Source organism: Dendrobates tinctorius, unplaced genomic scaffold (genome assembly GCF_039654945.1).
Source record: "Dendrobates tinctorius isolate UK_male_01 unplaced genomic scaffold, ASM3965494v1 ptg000309l, whole genome shotgun sequence".
Classification (NCBI taxonomy): Eukaryota; Metazoa; Chordata; class Amphibia; order Anura; family Dendrobatidae; genus Dendrobates; species Dendrobates tinctorius.
This window is the reverse complement of record NW_027361976.1, coordinates 2,089,655-2,113,737: the sequence shown is the minus strand read 5'-3', so window position 1 is coordinate 2,113,737 and position 24,083 is coordinate 2,089,655. Positions and strand designations below refer to the sequence as shown.

The 24,083-nt window shown below is 44.1% G+C and overlaps 1 protein-coding gene and 1 long non-coding RNA gene across 2 annotated transcripts; one reads left to right on the top strand and one right to left on the bottom strand.

Moving 5' to 3' along the window:
* Nucleotides 1-487: 487 nt before the first annotated feature.
* LOC141073635 (uncharacterized) lies at nt 488-9,035 on the top strand. The gene is made up of 3 exons (XR_012227025.1): nt 488-1,046; nt 4,829-4,970; nt 8,361-9,035. It is a non-coding gene; the product is annotated as an uncharacterized lncRNA (long non-coding RNA).
* LOC141073634 (putative defense protein 3) lies at nt 4,949-9,364 on the bottom strand. The gene is made up of 3 exons (XM_073560947.1): nt 9,166-9,364; nt 7,372-7,484; nt 4,949-5,234 (listed from the first exon to the last, which is right to left on the bottom strand). The coding sequence occupies exons 1-3, from the start codon at nt 9,362-9,364 to the stop codon at nt 5,115-5,117; spliced, it is 432 nt and encodes a 143-aa protein (XP_073417048.1). The 3' UTR covers nt 4,949-5,114.
* Between the last annotated feature and the right edge of the window lie 14,719 nt (nt 9,365-24,083).

Sequence of the window (24,083 nt, the reverse complement as noted above, 5' to 3'; positions counted from 1 at the left end):
AAGATCTGACTGTCCACAGAGGCGTATCCGGGGGGGGGGCAGCCGGGGCATTTGCCCCGGGCGCAGCCGGCGGGGGGCGCAGTCGGGCTGACTAATGCAGCGGTCCGCACTGTCTCCCCCCGGCGGCAGCATTCTACCGTCCTCCGGCCTGGGAGTCGGCAGATCTCTGCGCTGGCTGACAGCTTGCACACAGAATCTGCACGTGCCGGCTCCCAGGGATCAATTGTGCTGGCGTCTATACAAACTCCAGTACAATTGAAGCTCTGACCTCCCGGGTCAGAGCAACGTCAGCAGCGTGATCAGGTCATGTGATCAAGCTGCTGACGTCACTCGCCGGTGCCCAGGACGCTGGTGGTAAGTGTGCTCCACTCTGGAGTTGAAGAATCACCGAAGATTAAGGGAGGGGGGCACTTTATGTGTGAGGGGAATTGGCGTGGGGATGGGGGGTTATTTAATGTGTGAGGGGAATTGGCATGGGGATGGGGGTACTTAATGTGTGGGTAGATTTGAGGACACAATGAAAAGTATGAGGAAACAGTATGGGGGGTGAGTGAGGGGGATGGGTGCAGACACAGTATGGGGGATGGGTGCAGACAGTAAGGGGTGCGAACCGGTAAATGTATGTGGATACAGTATGAGTAGCGATGGGAAAAATGTAAGTGGACACAGTATGGGGAGTGAGGGTGATGGGATGTGTGCAGACACAGTATGGGGAGTCAGGGATATGTGTGAGCAGACAGTATAGAGAGTGAAGGGGTAAATATATGAGGAGACAGTATGGTGAACAGGTGGGATGTTAGAGGAGACAGTATGAGGAGGAAGGGGAATAGTGTGAGGCGACAGTGTATTGCAGATATTTGTATTTAGGGGCATTATAATGACACTTCTATCTTTAAGGGGATCATGTGGAGATTTGCTGCAGAAGACCGGAGAAGATGGAAGTCTGCAGAGACGGCTGTGGATGAGAAAACTCATCATGGGGTCTGGACAAGAAGAAGAAAAGGAGAACGACTCCAGAGACGACATCATCTATAAAGTACCTGGATGTAAATATTATTTGTGATACTGACTAATTCTCATGTTTTTATTTGTTAGGAGCATTAAAGGGGTTGTCCAGGTTTGTGCTGAGTCTGCAGACATTCCATGTGACTGCAGACTTCTGAATTCTCTCATTGCTCACTGAACGCTGTTAGGATTCTCTTGTGCCGGTAATTTACATACATGCGGTCACATGCTGACTAGACATGTGTGGCCTCACTCAATGAAAATGAACGGAGCGAGGCTGGGCACGTCTAGGTGGAATGTGGCCAGAAGTATACTAATCACATGCTTGTGCTGACATGACCATGTACTCTTGTCACCGGTATGGGAGAATCCTAAAAGTGTGCAGTGCATTAATTGTGAGAATTCAGAAGCTGCAATGTCAGGATTCAGCTCTGCAGGTTCCAGTAGTCATCACATGGACACTTCACTCATATGCGAAGTTCATTTGCACACTTAGTCATGTGACAACGAGCTTCTCTTCCTCACCCCAAAATTAACGATACACGTCGCTGATACCAGACCGGTGCCATGCCTGTGTGGGGAAACTGCAAGTGACAGTAGAGACAAAGGGGAAAAATCTGTCAGTGACCTGTCCTATAAAGCAGTCAGGCTACTACATGGCTGTACCCATCTGCAGCTATAATATGTGTCCAGAAATGTGCCCTTATGATTGTGTCAAACTGGTTTTAACCCTTCCTGACATAGGATGTCCCAGTATGTCCTGTGCTGAGAGCAGCTCTATAGTCCGAGCTCAATCCATATAGGGCAGGTGCCAGATGCATTATACAGCTGGCACCTACTGCTAAAAGCAGCAACTGGAGCAAACTTCAATTGCTGCTTTGAAGCCATTTTAAAGATCTTTGTCAGTGGCATTTAAATAGTGTGATTGCACGGTGCAATAATTCCCACACCCATCATCCCTCAGTGGGTTGCCAAGGGTTTTCACAGGGCCCCATGTGCTTCCATCTTGGTTCTTTTATGAAGCACAGGCTGGACTTTATAGGAGATGAGTGATTTTACCATATACTGCAATATATACACTGCTCAAAAAAATAAAGGGAACACTAAAATACCACATCCTAGATATCTCTGAATTAAATAATCCAGTTGCAAATTTTTATTCATTGCATAGTGGAATGTGTTCAGAACAATAAAACAACAATTATCAATGTAAATCAAAATGAATATCCCATGGAGGTCTGGATTTGGAATGATACTCAAAATCAAAGTGGAAAATCAAATTACAGGCTGATCCAACTTCAGTGGAAATGCCTCATGATGAGGAAAAGATGCTCAGTATTGTGTGTGACCTCCTCGTGCCTGTATGACCTTCCTACAATGCCTGGGCATGCTCCTGATGAGGCGGATGGTCTCCTGAGGTATCGCCTCCCAGACCTGGACTAAAGCATCCGCCAGCTCCTGGACAATCTGTGGTGCAACGTGACATTGGTGTATGGAGCGAGACATGATGTCCCAGATGTGCTGAATCGGATTCAGGTCTGGGGAACGGGTGGGCCAGTCCATAGCTTCAATGCTTTCATCTTGCAGGAACTGCTGACACACTCCAGCCACATGAGGTCTGGCATTGTCCTGCATTAAGAGGAACCCAGGGCCAACCGCACCAGCATATGGTCTCACAAGGGGTCTGAGGATCTCATCTCGGTACCTAATGGCAGTCAGGCTACCTCTGGCGAGCACATGGAGGGCTGTGCGGCCCTCCAAAGAAATTCCACCCCACATCATTACTGACCCACTGCCAAACCGGTCATGCTGAAGGATGTTGCAGGCAGCAGATCGCTCTCCACAGTGCCTCCAGACTCTGTCACATGTGCTCAATGTGAACCTGCTTTCATCTGTGAAGAGCACAGGGTGCCAGTGGCGAATTTGCCAATCCTGGTGTTCTGTGGCCCTGCACGGTGTCGGGCTGTGAGCACAACCCCCATCTGTGGAGGTCGGGCCCTCAGACCATCCCCATGGAGTCAGTTTCTAACTGTTTGTGCAGACACATGCACATTTGTGGCCTGCTCGAGGTAATTTTGCAGGGCTCTGGCAGTGTTCCTCCTTGCACAAAGGCGAAGGTAGCGGTCCTGCTGCTGGGTTGTTGCCCTCCTACGGCCCACTCCACGTCTCCTGGTGTACTGGCCTGTCTCCTGGTAGCGCCTCTGGACACTACGCTGACAGACAGCAAACCTTGCCACAGCTCGCATTGATGTGCCATCCTGGATGAGCTGCACTACCTGAGCCACTTGTGTGGGCTGTAGAGTCCGTCTCGTGCTACCACGAGTGTGAAAGCACAACCAACATTCAAAAGTCACCAAAACATCAGCCAGAAAGCATTGGTACTGAGATGTGGTCTGTGGGCCCCACCTGCAGAACCACTCCTTTATTGAGGGTGTCTTGGTAATTGCCAATAATTTCCATCTGTTGTCTATTCCATTTGCACAACAGCATGTGAAATTGATTGTCAATCAGTGTTGCTTCCTAAGTGGACAGTTTGATTTCACAGAAGTTTGATTTACTTGGAGTTATATTTTGTTGTTTAAGTGTTCCCTTTATTTTTTGAGCAGTGTAGTATAGTACAAGCCTGCCACTCAGGCAGATCTCACCAGCGACATCGCTGGGGACGGGGATCGCTACTTACCTGTCAGATGCGGCGATCCTGCGTCCTCCCGCCCGGCTCCATGCGTCGCTCGTCGGCGCCACAGGAAGCCCCAGCAGGAAGTGGCAGACGAGGAATGGTCCAGGAGCTTCTCGCGCGATCAGCGATAACCAGCGGGGGAGCCGGTCGGAGGTAAGTATCACATGCAGCGATATCGCTGCAATGTCACAAAATCGGTGACTTTACAGCGATATTGCTAGCGATATCGCAGTGTGTAACGGGGGCTTTACTCCGAGCCAATAGATGTCAAATGCCTCTGCTATTGTGGCTCTGATGAAAAATGAGTTGGTCATAATTCATCTATAATCATTTATATGTACGTTTTGCTACAATAGTATTACAATTAGAAATCACTTCACCTAAGGGGTTACGTTTTCATTCATCTCTTGTTCAATGCGGACATTGAACAACATGCCAATATCTATGACCAAATGAGTCAATAGTGGTCCCATCGATGGTGCATACATATATCCACATGAACACATTATTGCTTCATGACCAAACCAAGAACACGAGGCCTCCTCTACGTTCTGCTCGCAGAATACATAAAAGCAGGAGCCCATCTTTTCTAGAAGAACTTGTGAATATTCCACAAGGCCTTGGCTACACAGTTACAATTTGCAGGAACGTGGGCCAGCAGCCATGCTGGTGCTCCGCGATAGCAGGACCTGCACACTGTGACCTTCTTCCTACTGCCTGCCAGCAGGGTCTTTTGGGTGATGTGACGAATGTTAACAGGTCTACAAAGAGAAGAGGAACTGAGGATGCTGGCAGGTCGCAAAGGAGCAAACGCCTGCAAAATCTATTGCTCAACACCAGCCATAGTACATTGAGTTAAATGCAATCTTGCTGCTGTCAATTGATATTTACAGGGGTAAATCCGGGCCTTTTTTTTCCCTATGGGTCTAAGCGCTTATCAGCAGATAGTTCCACAGTGTATAGATAATTTGTGTAAATCTCATCTACTCAGCTGGTATACAGTAGTATTTTAGTGCTGTATTTCTACCTACAAATCTGCCCTGAAAATCTGCAGCAAATATGATTGTCAATAATTACAATGGATCTGTGAAAAACAGCTTCCGACTAGTGTATGCTCTGATTTTATTTCACATGGACCTTTTGCAGATGCGGCGCCCTGTGGGTTGTAATGCGACTCATTGACTTGCATTATGCTGCAATGTGGCAGTGGCATAAAGTGATACTTGTCACTTCAAAGCAAAAACGTTGCTTATTCCATCAAGATCTACGGTTTTATAACAAGTCATCGGTAAGTTAGCAATTTCTTACCCTTTCCTATGTAATCTGTCAATAGTTTACTCCACTCACCATTAGTGATCATGTGCTTAATAAAAAAAGATTTCTAGGTAATACAATTATCAGTCTCCTAATTCTGCCCTCCAGCGCTCCTTACTTACATGAAGAACAGGTTATGTGAACAAGATGAATTTGGGGGCATCCAGATATATGTAGTGTGCTTGTCTTTTAGGTTGGTGTTTGAGTGGGTAATGGAACCAAACGGATTTTCAGGGCACTGCAATAAAAAAAATAGATGTTAACTTTTAGTACATGTAGTAGGTCCGACAATAAGACTTGCATATAAACCATATGACTGACAATATATCCTCACTGGGATATGACACTTGGGGCTATGTGAAAACTCACTATTGTAAGCAATCCACCGCATGGACCCCAAACAATTTTTTTTTTTGTTTAAAGATATTAAATGGCAAATTTGCTTCCAAAATTAAGTTCTCCCCATGATGTGATAATGATCAGTAGCGGTTATACTTATTATGTGCGATATGACTGTCACCGTGACCTAAAAATGTGAGATTAGGTTAGGACGATGTTCACATGGCCGTGTTTTCGGTCCGAATACTGTCCATGGACAGGAGTAGGATCTACGTGATTCAATAGGTCAGATTACTTTTTTTTTCCTTCACAGATGGAATGTCCATGTGAAAACAATCCCAACATTCACTAGTTTTTTCCATATTTCGGATGATACTCGTCTATATGGGTGCGCAAAAAAATTGGATGCAATTGTAATGTTACATTATTAACATATGAAACTCTTTTGGGTCTTGTACATTTTATTTACTGCTGATGTATAAACATGGATTACAAACAATACAGATGAAAAACTGTCCGTTTCTTTTTCCGTTTTACACTCGTGTGAACTGAGACTACCGGGAAACATCAAAATCTACATTATTGGGTTGCACTTTTTCAGTGTAAACCCAGTTTAATGCTTGAAGATGAGACTTGCACTTAATAAAAAATTTGCATCTTTAAACAACTCATGAAAATTTGAGCTACACGGCGACTTGCTGCAAAATCGTTGGATTGCCAAGATTGCAATGGTTGAAAACAGCATCTAAAAGGATAGCAGAGCATGGGGGCTCCTTCTTTAACCCCATAAGTACCCCGAGATCTTTTCTGGTCTTGATTGTTGATTTGGTAATCCAAACCCGAGTAATGGCGTGGAGTTTGCCAGCTATACGGGCCTGTTCAGATGTTGGCAACATTTTAGCAGTAAAAATATCATTTTTCATTCTTGTTATTCCACTTTGCAGTAATTCCTTAAAAACACTTGAAGGGTTAATAAACTACGTGACAGCAGTTTTGAATATACTGAGCTATGCTGTTTTTAAAATAGTCTCACTTTTAGGGGATTTCCAATATATAGGACCCCCAAAGCCACTTCAGAATGGAATAAACTTCTAAAGACTTATTTTGGAAATTTTATTGCAAAAATTAAAAATTACTGCTAAATTTTTGAACCTTCTAACATCCTAACAAAGTGAAAAGATATTTGACATATGGAGCTGATGTAAAACAGACATAAGGTACCATAAATGTTATTTAACTTTTTTGTGTGGTGTGAATATCTGAATTATTGGTATAAACATTCAAAGGTTGAAAATGTATTGTGTACATTTTTGTCAAATTTCAGATATTTTCATATATCAATGCAAATAATATCAACCTAAATCTACTACTAGCACAAAGTACAATGCGTCCTGAAAAATCATTCTCAAAATCACTGAGTTATGTTGAAACATTCCAGAGTTATTGGCTCAGTCATTAAGGGGTTAAGACCTGCAATATTGCTGTCTCTTCTATTTTTCCATGCAAAACTGTTGCGCTAGTCCTCAAATTTTCTGTAAGGCTGTGTGCACACGATGCAGATTTGCTGCGGTTCTGCAGCGGATTTTACCGCGCAGAAATGTTGCATATCCGCATTGTGATGTACAGTAGCCTTAAAATCAATGGAAAAAAAAAACCGCTGTGCAGACGCTGCGGATTTTTCCCGCGGTACAAAATCCGCAGCATGTTACTACTTTTGTGCGGTTTTCCACCTCCCGTCTCCAAATCCGCAGGGTGGAAAACCGCAGGAAAAATGGAAGAAATCCGCAGGAAAAATGCAGGTCATTTGACCTGCGGATTTCTTACATTCTGCGCGGAAAAATCCGCAGGGCCAAAAAGTACGTCTGCACTCAGCCTAAGTGTCCATTGTTTTATTGCTCTAAATAAAGACTTTGCTGACCCTTTAAGGATAAGGGATAATCCTTACCATTCTGCCTTTGGTTTGGCTCAGTTACACTGCACTGAAGGTGAAATGGACCAGGATTAAATCTGTTAGGATTACATAACTATTACTTTACCGCCAATATCTTGGTGTTACTTGGAGGTTGAAGCCATGTCCCGTATAGCGTATTGCTTGAATGTGTCCAGGCTTGCAGTAAGATTCCTCTATACGCCGGGCCCAATATTTGAACTACAAATAGACAATACTTTCCATTAAGAAAATTGCAAATGAACCTCCATACTTAATGAACATCTTTCAATAAATGATACATCTTGCTTAAAGAGTTTATTCTGGATTATTTTTGGGCCTAAAAACTAACAAGCAAGTAGTTGTCATCTTCCTCCCTGTTCTACGCTGTACTGCCACATAACGGTCATTGACCACTCCTGGCGGTAATTCAGCTGCTCCAGGTTAATAGAGCAGGTCTTCCTCTTTCAGGATGCTCTGTAGACAGGGTGTGACTGCCAGCATCATGCTGCTTGCCAGCCAGCTCCCCGCAGTTAGGCAGTTGGGAGCCAGCTGTCCATCAGCATGACATCGGCAGTCATGCCCTGTCTACAGAGCAGAGCGGAAGTGAAACTGCTGTTCTGTTGATGTGACGTCAGTGGAAGCTGCTGAATCTGTGACCGCTCTCTGCCAACTACCTGTCTGTTAGTACATATGCCCATAGTAAGTCCCGGATAACCCCTTTCATAATCTGAATATTTTAATTTAGGTCGCACCCAAGTTCCACCTACTGGCAAAGCTACAGTAGCATAAACGCCAATCATAGCACTTATGCCTAATAATAAAATGATGTACCCAAAATTAGAATCAGGCTAATTTCTGCATATTATCCCTAATTCTCTGTTATTACATCAATAAATATATTTATACAGAGACACTTCTTTGCAGTTGTAAATATGATAACTTCCTTCATATTGAGGCAATTTCTATTCCTTCCTGTAAAATTCTTTTCCCCCCTTAGGTTGCGTTAAAACATATAATGTATGTCCAGCTATTCAATATAATGAGGCAGAAGAGACACTTTGTGCTAATAACAGGTGGTTCCTTTTTTTTTTTTAGGCAAACACAAAGGGGTCATAAAAGAGAGACCGAGCCAGAAAGGAGGAAAGACGGGAATACAGAATACCTGTCAGTCTCATAGTGAATGGCTCCATTGGGGATTACACTGGATGCCCCTTTTGGGGAATGTAGATGGATACCCCTATGCAATGCTTGGAGTACAGCACCGTATAAATGTGAACTTAACCTTATATGTTTGTCATAAACATTTCTGCTACTTTCTGTATACCTGAATAGGATTTGCAAAAATCAATGCAAATGGTGCAGGAACAGCCCTATTTTGGGGGCAAATGACTACAAAGATGGATATTTCTATAAGGTGACATCCCATAGTCCTCATCTTTATGGTTCTTTCTGTAAGTCAAGTGCAGTCTACTCCAATAAATTACATTAGCATCCAAAAGACTGTGATCATACGTTATGCTGAACCTAGAAAACGACACGATGAGGTTCATGTAGTGCAGACTCTGCGCCATATATCCGTCCTATACTGCCCCATACATGTTCTATCATAGTTGGCCTCATACACTACATTTCTTCTGAATACTCCGGCAATGGGTGTCATGCCCTCAGCTGCAGGCCCGGTCTCTGCTGCTCAGGGAGACCGGCGCCTGTCTCACAGCTCCCTCAGGCACCTTTTCCGTTTGCTTCCGTTAATAAACATCCTTGGTTTTTGGAAGCTCACTCTCCTGTCTCTTGTGTATTGGGTATACAACTACCACTGCACCATCAGTGGTCCAGTGAGTCCACTAAACACCTTCACGCCCTGTGGGCGTAACAATGGGTAATTGATCAGCACTCTTACATGCTATGGGTCTGCCATATTGGTAGGAGCTAGCGTTGATTTTCATGGTGTAAGGTGCAGGGTTTGGCTGTGGATAGACACCATTATGGCCAGGCTTCATTGTCTCACATGCAGATATTGGGGCCCCAGAGGGATAGGAGAACGATATTGTGCTGCAGGTCATCAGCACCATCAGTAAGGATAGGACCAGTCGTGCCATCTTGGTGGGATGAGCGTAAGATCCTTCTACCGACTCCACAAGGCTCGGAACAGCACTTTATACAAAACACTCTGAGCCTTTCACAGATTTGGATGTGAAAGTCACAATTTCCCAATTTGCTGCAGTTATAGAACAGTTGGCGTCTGTTTTTGAGCTCAGTTTGCCTTGTGAAAGCGATGATTTGTCGGTCTTGCTGATAAAGTATAAATCTGTCATGTGTCAGCAAATGTAGGTAGTCATCAGTGGAAGAAAATGTTGTAGGAAAGGTCCAGATATGTATATAATGTATATATGTGTTCCCACAGGCACTGGCACATGGACTTCCTCATACACAGTTTCTAGAAGAAACATGAAAATTCCTTATTTTAGAACTTATTTTCTATCAGTTCATCTACGTAGAATGTAGGAACGGTTTCAGGATATACTGTATTTCAAGATGTTATATAATAAGGTTTACGTTGCTCCGTATTACAATGTTTAACTAAAAGGCTTTTCTTACTTTGTGTTGCACTGGCTATTGAATGAGTTAAATGAGGATCTGTCAGCGAGCTTATCCTCACAGTCCAGTGGGAGAGTACCTAAGGACACGTGCACAACTGCACATGTTGAGTATTTGGTGAGTTTTTTACCTCAGTATGTGTAAGCCAAAACCAGGAGTGGGTGATAAATCCAGAAGTGGTGACAGGTTTCTATTAGACTTTTCCTCTGATTGTTCCACTACTGCTTTTGACTTACAAATATTGAGGTAAAAAACTCACCAAATACTGAACGTGTGAACGCGACCTTATGGAGATCGCTGTCCCAGGTGCAATGGTTGAGCATGTACAACATCACATAGGGGATTGGTGGAGGCCAGCTTACGGACCTCCAGCGATCATATTTATCCTGCGGTGAATGTATCTAGTGGGTAAACCCCCTTAACTGCCAACAACTTTTGTACAAGTTTCATTAAGCTGTGTCCCGTGATAAATTGTGTCTGGTAACAGTAACTATTAGCCCCAAATACATGAGTTTAAATTTAACAAAAACTGTCCCAAGCGGTGGACAACTCCTTTTAAGTTAATCTTTTATGTTAAAAAAATCACCATTAACCTGCAGATATTGTGTTCTGAAGCTGCCCGGTGCCTGCACTGAGAGCCCCGCTTCCGGGAGGAAATGAACATTATTCTTCCCAGCAGTGCGGCTGACGCGGCTTCAGTCTCCGCTCAGTACATAGTGAGTGGCATCTGTACTGGCACCCGGCACTGACTGACAGCCGGCCCTAATGCTGAGCTGCTGTCAGTCAGGGCATAGGGTGCTGTAATCAGCTGTCTCCGGCTGTATCGTAGACAATGAAAGGAGTAGTGGTACAAATGTCAGACATCTACAGAGCCCCATACTTGGGATGAGTGGGGGACCATCCGTGAGACCCACACAGATCAGGAATATATCACCCATCCTGTTGATAGGCGATCTCTCTTTAAAGGGATATTCCCATCTCCTTATGGTAGAGTATGCTACAGCATGTCTATCAGAGGAGGTGTTTTAATTCTGAAACCAAAATGATTTTGACATCTTTTCTGTGCAGGAAGACTCCCAACCACACACCATGTAGGAAATGGCAACTCATCTCCATCTCCTTAGGTAATAGGGGCTGCATGTGGCTGTGAATGAGCAGCAGCAAAGGTTTGCAACAAGATAGCAATGTATTGCTGAGATCCTCCATAGCATGGGGCTCCTGAGAGCCCTGACCATGTGCAGCACTGCTCCATTTATGCATCTCCAGCAGTCCCATAGTCAATGAGTGGAGCAGTGGTGTCCATGCTTGATCTCAGCACCATTCAGACTGGACTCCGTAGAGCCCTAGTCTCAGGATCATTGGGAGTCCCAATGGTGGGGCCCCAGTAATCATCTAGCTTATGAATGGGTGATAACATGATATCTTGGTGCAAACACTTTAATGAGCACTTGCGTTCCTGTCTTGAATTAATTGACTTGGGTTTCGATGGGCAAATCTCCCAACAATTGAGGAAGTGATGGCGTATCCTAATATATGACTTCTAATGGTGGGAAATTAGCTTAAAATTATGTACTGCTCTGACAGCAATGTGAGCCCCTGTTCACACTACATTTATGCAGAGCTTCCATATGAACTCCCCCAAAAAATTGGATTCCGACTGAGCCATAGAGTGCAATTAAACAAATGGAATTCAAGTTGAATCCATTTGTGCTTTCTTCAGATGGTCCCAAAAATTAAGTCTACTACATTTCTCTGCCTGCTTGACAAAATGGACGCAGATGGTAAACAACCCCCCACCCCCTAAAAAAAAAAAAAAAAGTCCACTTGACCTTTGTGTTGTTGCACTCTTTGGTTCCATCCTTTTAGTTCTTTAGATGGAAAATCAAGACGCCATACAGAAATATAATGTGAACATAGCCTTAGTTTTAGAACTGCAGCAGAATTAATTCACAAAGAGCCGAAGTAGATGGAAATTGATGTAGATGTGAAAAATGTTGTATAATACCCTAGAAAACTCTGCTATCGACACAGGAGCACCCACTAATGTACTGATGGTAAAACGTCCACAGGCCTATATATTACAGAACACACAATTCACCGCAGTCTAATCATAAACCAGGGGAAGAGTCTTGAGGAGATCATTTGCATATTCCCAGTGCCTTCTGGGATAAGTGAAGAGTCTCCGCGAGCTCAACGATCACTGGGTTTTGGCCGTTGCAGCTGAAAAGAGGAAATTGGAAAAACCGCGCGCCGATTTGGCTCATCTTTCATCGTTTTTAAGAAATCTCAATATGGAAGAGGCCAGGAGCCATTTGGTGAGCTGCATTTCTTGCTACATGTTCACAGATTTACCAGTGGAAAAGCCAAACTTCACATGCCACAAATGCAAGCTTGTGTCCCTGTTGGAGGAAAAGTTGCAAAATCTCGAAGAGATGTTAGCTACGTTGAAGATCATTAAGGAAGGTGAAGAGTTCTTGGACAGAGCAGAATTATCTCTTCATGTTACAGGAAGAGAAGAAATTCGAAGTGCACCTGAAGAAACAGAGGAAGGGAGACATGTGACCCAGAGAAGCAGGAGGATCGGGAGGCAGTCAGCACCCATACTGCTCAGGAACCAGTACCAGGCTCTCACGCAGGAAAACGATGAAGAAATACATCAGGATAAGACTTTGCCAACAAACAGCAACCTTGTACGCCTTCAGAGTCCTCCTGGATGGAGAAAGAAAAATGTTGTGAAGAAGAAACGGAGAGTGGTGGTCATGGGGGATTCCCTGTTGAGAGGAACAGAGGCCGCTATCTGCAGACCGGATATAACTACAAGAGAAATGTGCTGTCTTCCAGGTGCAAAAATTAAAGATGTGTCTGACAGGATATCAGGACTCTTCAGACCTACAGATGACTACCCATTCCTGCTACTACATGTGGGGACAAATGACACCGCAAGAAACGACCTGGAAATCATCTGCAGAGACTTTGAAGACTTAGGCAAGAAAGTGAAAGAACTGGGAGCGCAGGTGGTCTTCTCTTCCATCCTCCCAGTGGATGGCCATGGAACAAGGAGGTGGAATAAGATTCTGCAGGTGAACAACTGGCTACGTCGATGGTGCCGTCAGCAACGATTTGGATTTCTGGATCACGGAGTGAACTACTTATACGATGGACTACTTGCTAGAGATGGGGTGCACCTTACGAAGACTGAAAAGCATGTATTTGGAAGTCGCCTTGCTACACTTGTAAGGAGAGCTTTAAACTAGAACAACATGGGAAGGGAAGCAAAAGACCAGAAAAAGCCATACACCTGACAAATGCTATTGAGAACTCTGCTAATAGAAGTGGAAAGGAAGAACAAAGACGAAAGAATCTAATTAATAACAATATTGGAGAAAGAGAAACCAATCACAAACTAAAATGTTTCTATACTAATGCACAAAGCATGGGCAACAAACAAGGAGAATTGGAACTACTAACACAGGAAAAGAAATATGATGTCATTGGAATCACTGAAACTTGGTGGGACAATACACATGATTGGAATACAAGACTAGAAGGATACAACTTATTTACAAGAAACAGACTTGATAAACGAGGAGGGGGTGTCGCATTGTATGTTAGAAACGCGTATATCTGCACAGAGATTGAAGCTTCAGAGACTGGGAGTTCTGTGGAAACTGTTTGGGTAAGAATACAAGGACAGAACAATGGAAAGGACACCATTGTAGGCATTTACTACAGGCCGCCTGTGCAAGCCGAAGATATAGATGAACTCTTTATGCATCAGATGGCCAAGTTCTCCAAAAAATATGACATAGTTGTCATGGGAGATTTCAACTATCCAGACATTTGTTGGGAATCTCTCTCAGGCAAAACTAACAGGTCAAGGAAATTCTTATCCTCCCTTGCTGACAACTTTATCTTCCAAAAGGTAGGGGAGAAAACAAGGGGAACTGCTACCTTGGATCTAATCCTTATAAACAGGGAGGAAATGGTTGAGGAGGTAAAAGTGGCTGGGACCCTAGGAGGTAGCGACCATGCTATTTTAGAATTTTGGATAACTAGAGGCGGAAGACCTGTGAAGACTCAGACGTCAAGGTTAGATTTCAGAAAGGCAGATTTTAAGGGATTCAGAAAGAGAATTGGAGGGATCCAATGGCTGGATATCCTTAAAGACAAAAATGTCCAGGAAGGATGGGAAATCTTGAAAAATGAAATTCTCAAAGCACAGTTGTTAACAATTCCGAAAAGAGGGAAGAATAGGAAGCATTTAAGGAAACCAGGATGGATGAACACAGAACTTAAGCACATGCTAAAAAGGAAGAAAAAAATGTTTATAAAATGGAAAGAGGGAGGCATATCTAAAGAAGAATATAATGCTGTCTGCAGAACCTGCAGGGCACAAATCAGATTAGCTAAAGCTGAAAATGAACTGAGGCTTGCAAGAGATGTCAAAAGCAATAATAAAGGATTTTGGGGATATGTCAAAAGTAAAAGAAAAGTCAAAGATGCTATAGGATTTTTACAGGATGAAAATGATGAAATGGTAAGACAGGATGTTGAGAAGGCTGAACTTTTAAATTCCTATTTTGCATCTGTTTTCTCTCAGAAAGGAAATGCAACATCAACTGTTATTCACTGTCCTATTAAGGGAATAGAAGAATCCAGGATATCTATAAACAGAAAGATAGTAAGGAAACACTTAGCTAACCTAAATGAATTCAAGTCTCCAGGTCCAGATGAATTACACCCCAGAGTACTGAAGGAGATAGCAGAAGAAATTTTTGAACCCCTCTCCATAATCTTTGAAAATTCTTGGAGAACAGGAGAAGTGCCAGAAGACTGGAGAAGAGCAAATGTTGTTCCTATCTTCAAAAAGGGGAAGAAGGTGGACCCAGGCAACTATAGGCCGGTGAGTCTGACTTCTATACCAGGAAAGATCTTTGAACAAATTATTAAACAACATGTATGTCAATACCTGGATAAGAATGAAGTGATTAAACAGAGTCAGCATGGGTTTCTAACTAATAAGTCATGTCAGACTAACTTAATTTCCTTCTATGACGGTATCACTGATTGGGTGGATCAAGGAAATGCTGTAGATATAGTATATCTTGACTTCAGCAAAGCATTTGACAAAGTCTCTCATACAATCCTTATTGAAAAAATGACTAAGTATGGAATGGACAAGGCAACTGTTAGGTGGATTCATAACTGGCTTAGTGATCGGACCCAAAGAGTGGTCGTAAATGGCTGCACATCCAGTTGGAAGAATGTCTCAAGTGGGGTACCACAGGGCTCTGTCCTGGGCCCTGTATTGTTCAACATCTTTATCAACGATTTAGATGAAGGAATTGAGGGTAAACTGATTAAATTTGCTGATGACACAAAGCTAGGAGGGATAGCTAATACTAGAGAAGAGAGAGAGAGGATTCAAAAAGATTTAAATAAACTGGAGAAGTGGGCAGCAACTAACAGAATGGTTTTTAACAGGGAGAAATGCAAAGTACTACATCTGGGCAATAAAAATGAAAAAAGCATATATAGAATGGGAGGAATAGGGCTAAGTGACAGCACATGTGAAAAAGACTTGGGTATACTAATAGATCACAGACTGAATATGAGTCAACAGTGTGATGCAGCAGCAAAAAAGGCAAATGCAATTCTAGGATGTATTAACAGAAGCATACAGTCTAGATCACGTGAAGTCATTATTTCCCTCTACTCCTCTTTGGTCAGACCTCATCTGGAATATTGTGTCCAGTTTTGGGCACCACATTTTAAAAAAGACATCAACAAAGTGGAGCAAGTTCAGAAAAGAGCGACCAGAATGGTGACCGGTCTGCAAACCCTGTCTTATGAGGAAAGGTTGCAGGATTTGGGAATGTTTAGTTTGCAAAAGAGAAGACTGAGAGGAGACTTAATAGCTGTCTACAAATATCTAAAGGGCTGTCACATTGTAGAAGGATCAACTTTATTCTCATTTGCACAAGGAAAGACTAGAAGCAATGGGATGAAACTGAATGGGAAGAGACACAGATTAGATATTAGAAAAAACTTTTTGACAGAGTGATCAATGAGTGGAACAGGCTGCCACGAGAAGTGGTGAGTTCTCCTTCAATGGAAGTCTTCAAACAGAGGCTGGACAGACATCTGACTGGGATGATTTAGCAAATCCTGCTTTGAGCAGGGGGTTGGACCAGATGGCCCAGGAGGTCCCTTCCAACTCTACGATTCTATGATTCTATGATTAAACCATTTTATGGGTTATAGCTTTTACCACTTTCCCAAAGTGGCAGGAATCGGACAGACTCGCGCTTTTCCCATGCCCTACATGTCCGCAGGCAAGGGATGGGACCCTGGCTGTAGTGTCCTGCAGCCCACCATTCCTACAGCGGTGATGAAGATGGGGAAGAGTCGCTGGGCCCCTCATCAGGGCATGTGGCCCATTGACCAGGACCGAGCTATCATTTGGAGATTAGTACTAATAGTTTTGTTTTTTTTACTTTCAAAATAGCAACTTTTCACATTTCCGGCCTGTCTGTGACTAACGTAAGGCACGGCGTACGATGCTCCAAAGCAAATTGATCATAGACTGTAATCTTTCCTGTCACAAGATCATCACACTAGAAGAGGTTTGTGCTAAGAATCAGTCTCACTGTTCTGACTCATGGATATGTAGAACGTATGGTGCCTGGATAGACCTCTCTTTCTGGGCCCCTTCCGTATCGACCTGTATTCACGTTCATACCGATTAATCAGACAGCTTAACTCAGCCACGATCTCATGTAAGAAGACTCCAGGAAAAGAGGGATGCTTTAACTGAAATTCTTGTATTATGATGAAAGCAGCAGGTAAAAAGGAATATTCTTCAGAGGAAATGCAACAGGATGCATACAGATGGAGGGACGATCACAAAATGGAGAATGAAGGAGGGAACAAACATACATCACAGGACTACAGGGAGAGAGTTGGAACAAAATACAGGGAAAGGCAAACTTCTGCCTAGCAACAGTTGATGCAACACAAACAATGCAAATATTAAATGATTTCCCAAGTCGTGGGACATGACACTCCCCGTCTGAAATCCTTGGATTTCACGATGTCCGTAATTCTTCGAAGTCGTTCGAACCTGAAAAACAAGAGAAAAGAGAAAAACATGTATGCAATAATAAACATCAAACATTTTTAAAGTCCAACTCGTTGTTGTTGACCCGTAGATCACACCGGAAGATAAGTCCAAGTCTATTAAACCCATCTTCGGATTGGGGAAGCCGCAAACATGCCAACTCTTCCACCAACCCAGCAATCCAATGGCAATGTTCAAAGTTCAATCCAATGGAGAATGTCAATGTTCAATAAAACTGGGGAATGAGTAGGTATGCTCCCCGCCGTGAGCAACGTCCAGGAGCAATGTTCAGTTCATGTGACGTCCTCCTTTGGTAGAAGCAGCACGAGTTCAGTGACCGGACGGAAGAAGGTTTGGGTAGAGCCCCCTTTTGTCACCTTAACTTCTGTCTTACGAGTCTTTCCGTCCTCGCTGGGCATGACCTTGGTGATAAGACCCATTGGCCAGTCGTTACGATGTGCCTCTTTGTCTTTTAAGAGGACAAGGTCTCCTTCTTGGAGATTGGGACTGGGTGTCTGCCATTTGTGACGGTTTTGAAGCAGGTGCAAGTATTCGGTCTTCCAACGGTGCCAAAACACGTTAGCTATGTGTTGTACTTGCTTCCACTGACGTTTGTAAATGTCCTTGTTATCGAAATTCCCGGAAGGAACTGTAGCAGCTCCAATCTTCTGTGTAAGAAGTGTAGCTGGGGTAAGAATCATTGGAGAATAACAACGTGGGACTTGGAGTTGTTCTAAGAACTTCAAGGACTTCTTTCATGTCTCCCACCTTTGCTGTTTCTGAGTCGGAAGCGGGGTGTCCCAATCAGTGTTCTCGGCAGTGAGCTGTCTTAACAGTATCTTGCCTTGAATAGTGATGGATGCTACAAACCCGAGAGGATCGTAGATGCTGTTTATGACAGATAGGACTCCTCGTTTGGTAAAGGGTTTGTCACAGGGCGACACTTGGAAGGTGAAGGTGTCCTGTTTGATATCCCACAGTAGACCAAGGCTGCGCTGTGTGGGAGGAACATCAGAACCTAGGTTGAGGTCCTTTAGGTTCGTGGCATGGTCCTCAGATGGAAACGCGCTCATTACTTCTTGACTGTTAGAGATGATCTTGTGGAGTCTGAGGTTTGATGTGGATAGCATTTCCTGTGTCCTGGAGAGTAGGTCAATTGCCTCTTCACTTGTGGGCAAGGACTTGAGCCCGTCGTCTACATAGAAGTTCTTCTCTACGAATTGACGAGCATCGGATCCGTACTCTCTCTCACCTTCCTGGGCTGTCCGTCTCAGTCCGTAGATCGCCACAGCAGGTGAAGGACTGTTGCCGAAGACATGGACCTTCATCCAGTAGTCTATGACTTGATTGTTGACATTGTTGTCTTTGTGCCATAGGAACCTAAGATAGTTTCTGCTGTCTTCCTTCATGATGAAGCAATGAAACATCTGCTGGATGTCGGCCATTATAGCAACAGGTTCTTGTCTGAAGCGGATCAATACTCCAAGGAGGCTGTTGTTCAGGTTGGGTCCAGTTAGTAGCAGGTTGTTGAGAGAGAGGCCTTCATACTGAGCACTGGAGTCAAACACCACTCTGATCTGGTTAGGCTTGCGAGGGTGATAGACACCAAAGGATGGAAGGTACCAACATTCTTCTCCTTCCTTCAGTGGTGGCGCAGGTTCAGCATGATCTTTGTCAAAGATGTTCTGCATAAAGTCAATGAAATGCTTCTCCATCTCTGGTTTCCTCTTTAGGGTATGTTTTAAGGATGAGAACCTTGCAGTTGCTTGCTGCAGGTTGTTTGGCAACCTCGCTCTTGGGAAACGAAAGGGTAAAGGAGCTACCCAACTGTTGGAGTCATCTTGAACAAATTCTTTGTCCATAACCTTTATGAATTCTTTATCTTCCCTTATGGGTGCTAACTTGTTGTCTTCACTTGTGGAATCGAACACTGTTGACCCGAGGTTTTCATCCCAGGGCTGGAGCATGTTCATGTTGTTGAAGGATTCCTGTTGCCTCTTGGTGTTGCTCACTTTCTCTTTCACCCAGTAATGATGTGGGCATGGCTGAAAATGAGTGCTGCGACCATTTGGCAAGATGTGTGTTTTGTAAGAGGAGATGTTATTAGGTCTCATCATCTTGTGTATGCAAACATCGCCTATAATTACCCAGCCTAGATCAAAGCGTTGGGCAAATGGTGCTTCGTGTGGTCCGTTAATTTGCTGACGTACCTTGTGCAGCCGGAGAATGTCTCTGCCAAGCAGAATCAGGATATCTGCGCTGTTGTTGAGGGCTGGTATCTTGTTTGCTATCCCCTTGAGATGTGGGTGATGAAGAGCAGCCTCTGGCGTTGGGATCTCTTCTCGATTGGATGGAATCTGGTTGCACTCGACAAGTGTAGGTAAGGGTATCTCTACGGCGTTTTCGAGGGATGTCGCTATAAGACCACTGGCCCTTCTCCCAGAGACTTCTGTAACACGGCTGCAGGTACTTAAGGTGTAAGGGTAAGCATTTCCCTTTAAGTTAAACATATCAAAGAGTTCTGACCTTGCAAGTGATCGGTTGCTCTGATCATCCAAGAGGACGTACACCTTCACGGCTTTCTCTGGGTGACCGTTGGGATATACGTTCACCAGACAAATCTTCGCACAGGACTTGTCCCAGAGACCTTCTCCGCAGACTTCTGTGCATGAAGAAGATATTGTGGTATGACTTGCAGTTTCAGCTGCGTCCTCCCCGCCATGGCTCGTGGTGGGGGAAGGAGTACGTGTAGAGTCAGGACGGTATGGGTGGAGTGCTTGTACGTGATCCTCACTGTCACACTCCATACACTTAATTGTAGTTTTACAGTCTTTAGCAAGGTGTTCAGTAGAAGCACAACATCTGTAGCATACCCCGAACTTCTTTAGAAGTTCCTTGCGTTCTTGGAGCGGTTTCTTCCTGAAGCCGATGCACTTTTTTAAGGGATGTGGCTTCTTGTGGATGGGACACTCACGATTTGGGTTCTCTATCTTTTCACCCTTGTTCTTGCCTGGGGCTGATGTTGGTAAGAATATCCGTCTTCTTCACTGATACTGGACCCCTGCGGTTTCGGTCATTCGAGCGTGTGCTCACGTATTTAGAATTAGGTGAAGCTGGGCCACTGGATTCTCCGTAGGAAAAGCTTGGGTCGTTCTTACGCTCTGCAATGTCTTTTATAAACTCACAGAAGTAGGAGAACGGAGGAAATGACACTTGATGGTCTTTCTTGTATTTTGACCCTATTGCAGTCCACTTCTCTTGTACATTGTATGGTAGCTTGGAGATAATGGGGTTTACTCCACGAGCAGTGTCCAGGTAGCTGAGGCCAGGTAGGTGGGTGTCTGCCTTGGCCAGCTGGAGCTCTAACAGCAGGTCACTGAGCTCTAGGAACTTTGAACTGTCCTTGCTTGATATCTTTGGAAAACTCTGTAGTCGCTTGAAGAGTGCATCCTCTATGGCTTCTGGACTGCCAAAGTTTCTCTCTAGTCTTTCCCATGCAGCAATGAGACCAGCCGTTGGATTACTGATATGTACAGACCTGAGTCTCTTGACACGCTCTGTGGATTGTGGTCCTAACCATCTGATCAGCAGGTCCAGCTCTTCCGCAGCAGTGATGCCGAGGTCACTAGTTACGGTTCTAAAGGCACTTTTCCAACCTCTGTAATTTTCAGGTTGGTCGTCGAACCTTGTGAGACCGGTTTTAGTAAGTTCACGGCGAATCATGTACCTTGCGAAGTCGGACATGTCTGTTCTTTCTGACTTAGGATGCACAATTGTAGGCTGAGCGGTGTTGTACATAGGGGTGGAGACGTCTTGGCCTTGAAACATGGGGAAGTATGGAGTGGCATATGCATTTAGTCCAGCAACTGGTTTGGTGGGTATAGTTTCTGCTACCTGCGGAGGTGGCACTGTGCGGTTGTCGAGGGTATAATGACCTGCCGGCATATTGGGTTGCATGTAGGTATTAGCCTGTGGATTTTGGTGAGATGCAGGGTTTTGGCGCATACTGGAATATGAAGGAAGTTCAAGTTTGGGAGCATTGTACTGACCTTGAATGCAGGATTCTGTAAGTGGATCGGCATCCTGGTACTCTGGAGAAGTGTTGGTGATGATCTGCGGTTCGCCATCTTGGCTTAGCACATAGTCTCTTGTGCGTTCAATAGGGTCTTCTGCCTCCATTTCACACAAACTGACGCTGTCTCTTTGACTCCCACTCATAGCCTGCTCGAGTACCTTTAATTCTGCCATGGCTGTTGCATGCTCACATTCCTTCTCTAGAGCTTCCATGCGTGCCGCTTCAGCGTCCATTTCTGCTCTATTTTGTGCAGCAGCTGCATCCATTTCTGCTCTCTTTTGTGCAGCAGCTGCATCCATTTCTGCTCTCTTTTGTGCAGCAGCTGCATCCATTTCTGCTCTTTTGTGCAGCAGCTGCATCCATTTCTGCTCTCTTTTGTGCAAAGGCAGCTTGTACCTTAGTAGTTTCAGCCTTAGCACGTGCTCTTATAAGCTGCTCAGTAAGAGTAGAATATTTTGATGAACTTGACCTAGATGAACGTTTTGAGTGCTTACATGATTTGGATGAGCGAGTTGATGCATCTGGTGTTCGTGCGATTCTAGCCTCTATCTTGGCTTTAATGTCACGTACAGTGCAGTCTCTTTCAGAATTAAGCTGCTGGAAACCTTGCAATTCGTTTAAAGTCTCTGGGAGATTCAGTTTCTTCAGGAGAATAATATATTGGTCACTCTTCTGCATGTACATTTGGTATGCTGTGCATAATTGTTCTAGAACTCCCTCTGGTGGTAACTCATGATAAGCAGGCCTTGATGCAGTGTCTATATGACTCAGCACTTTCTTCCATACTGAAGACACATCACTATATAATTCACATTTTGCAGTCTCTAAATTCTCCATGACTTTCCATGTGGGTTTGACTGTACGTTTTCCCCTTTCGCTAGATGGTGGATGGGGGTCTAGGTCTCTTTCCTGTGCTTGTAAGTCTGGTAGGGACATTGTATTCCTTGCTTCAGACATGATTAGATTGCAGGCAGGAAGAGTGGATGATGAGGGTTATACTTCTCACTGTTCAGCAACAGGACATACACAGAGACTCTGCACGGAGTTGATACTTTGTATCTAATGCTGGAGCAGCTGTAGGGTCCTGTGTAATAATGGGAGTTATATTCCTCTCTGTTCAGCTGCAGTGTGTGGCTTCTATGCGCGCTGGGGTCTGGCTGGAACTGGGTTACAGTCTATCTGGAAAATGTCCTTTTCCACTGAGATTCAGCACAGACCTTGAGTTACTGTCTCTGAAGGCAGGTTATTCCTTTTTACTATTCTGACTCATGGATATGTAGAATGTATGGTGCCTGGATAGACCTCTCTTTCTGGGCCCCTTCCGTATCGACCTGTACTCACGTTCATACCGATTAATCAGACAGCTTAACTCAGCCACGATCTCATGTAAGAAGACTCCAGGAAAAGAGGGATGCTTTAACTGAAATTCTTGTATTATGATGAAAGCAGCAGGTAAAAAGGAATATTCTTCAGAGGAAATGCAACAGGATGCATACAGATGGAGGGACGATCACAAAATGGAGAATGAAGGAGGGAACAAACATACATCACAGGACTACAGGGAGAGAGTTGGAACAAAATACAGGGAAAGGCAAACTTCTGCCTAGCAACAGATGATGCAACACAAACAATGCAAATATTAAATGATTTCCCAAGTCGTGGGACATGACACTCACTTTGCCACAAGGGGAATTGGAAAAAATCAGGAATGATTTTCAGAAATTGAAGCATGGAATAAAAAACAAATCTATAGTACAGGGAACTACCGGCCCTGCTCCGATAGGAAAATGATCAGCAGTAATCTGCTTGGGATTTAGGAAAGGTTGGAGCTGCAGGAATGGCATCAATGAACAGATTACATTACACGAGTGACCAGTGGTGTAACATGATGATTTTTGGTGAGTTTTTGACACTGTTAATTTTTTCAGCGTCTCACAGTTCCAGCAAAGTGGATGGGATTTACAGAGATCTCCTGCCCACTGTGATTATTCTTAACACTGTGTAAACTGACCCGCGGTTCATGTTTCAAATCCGCAGCATGTCAATTTCTCTTGTGGGTACGTGGAGTTTTATGTGCAGATTTTCCCCATAGAAACTGCATTAGATGCGGAAAATTCACAGGTAAAATCCGCACATGCATCTGTAGTGTGTTTATACAGAGGAACTGTATGAACAACACAACAACCCCTTTCCGACATCAGGCGTAATAGTACGCTGACGACGGACACCCTTCCTTTGATGTAGGCTCCGACCGTGAACCCACATCTTTTCCTGACATGTGCCTGGAGCAGCCGTGGGTGGAATCATGATCCATCCGCGGCTATTAACCCGTTAAATGCCGCTGTCAAACGCTGACAGCGGCATTTAACAAACCCGGCAATCGCGCCGGAAATCCGCTCACCGGTGACTCACTTCACGTGATTGCGGGTCACCGGTGGGTTGACATGACAACGAGAGGTCTCCTGGAGACCTCTTAGGTTGTCACTGCCAGCTTGCTGTGAGCGCCGGCCAGTGGTCGGCGCTCATAGCAAGTGAGTAATTCTGCACACAGGTGAACTGATCATCGCCTGTATGTGGCAGAGCCGATCGCGTTATGGCAGCCTCTAGTCTCCCATGGAGACTATTGAAGCATGCCATAAGTAAAAAGAAAATGTTTTTAAAAATATAAAAAATATATGAAAGTTCAAATCACCCCCCTTTCGCCCCATTCAAAATAAAGCAATAAAAAAATCAAACACACATATTTGGTATCGCCGCATTCAGAATTGCCCGATCTATCAATAAAAGATTAACCTGATCGCTAAACGGTGTAGCATAATAAAAGTCAAAACGCCAGAATTTGATTTTTTTGGTTGCCGTGACATTGAATTAAAATGCAATAACGGACGATCAAAAGATCGTATCTACATCAAAATGGTATCATTAAAAATGTCAGCTCGGCACGCAACAAATAAGCCCTCACCCAACCCAAGATCACGAAAAATGGAGACGCTACATGTGTTGGAATATGGTGCAATTTTTTTTT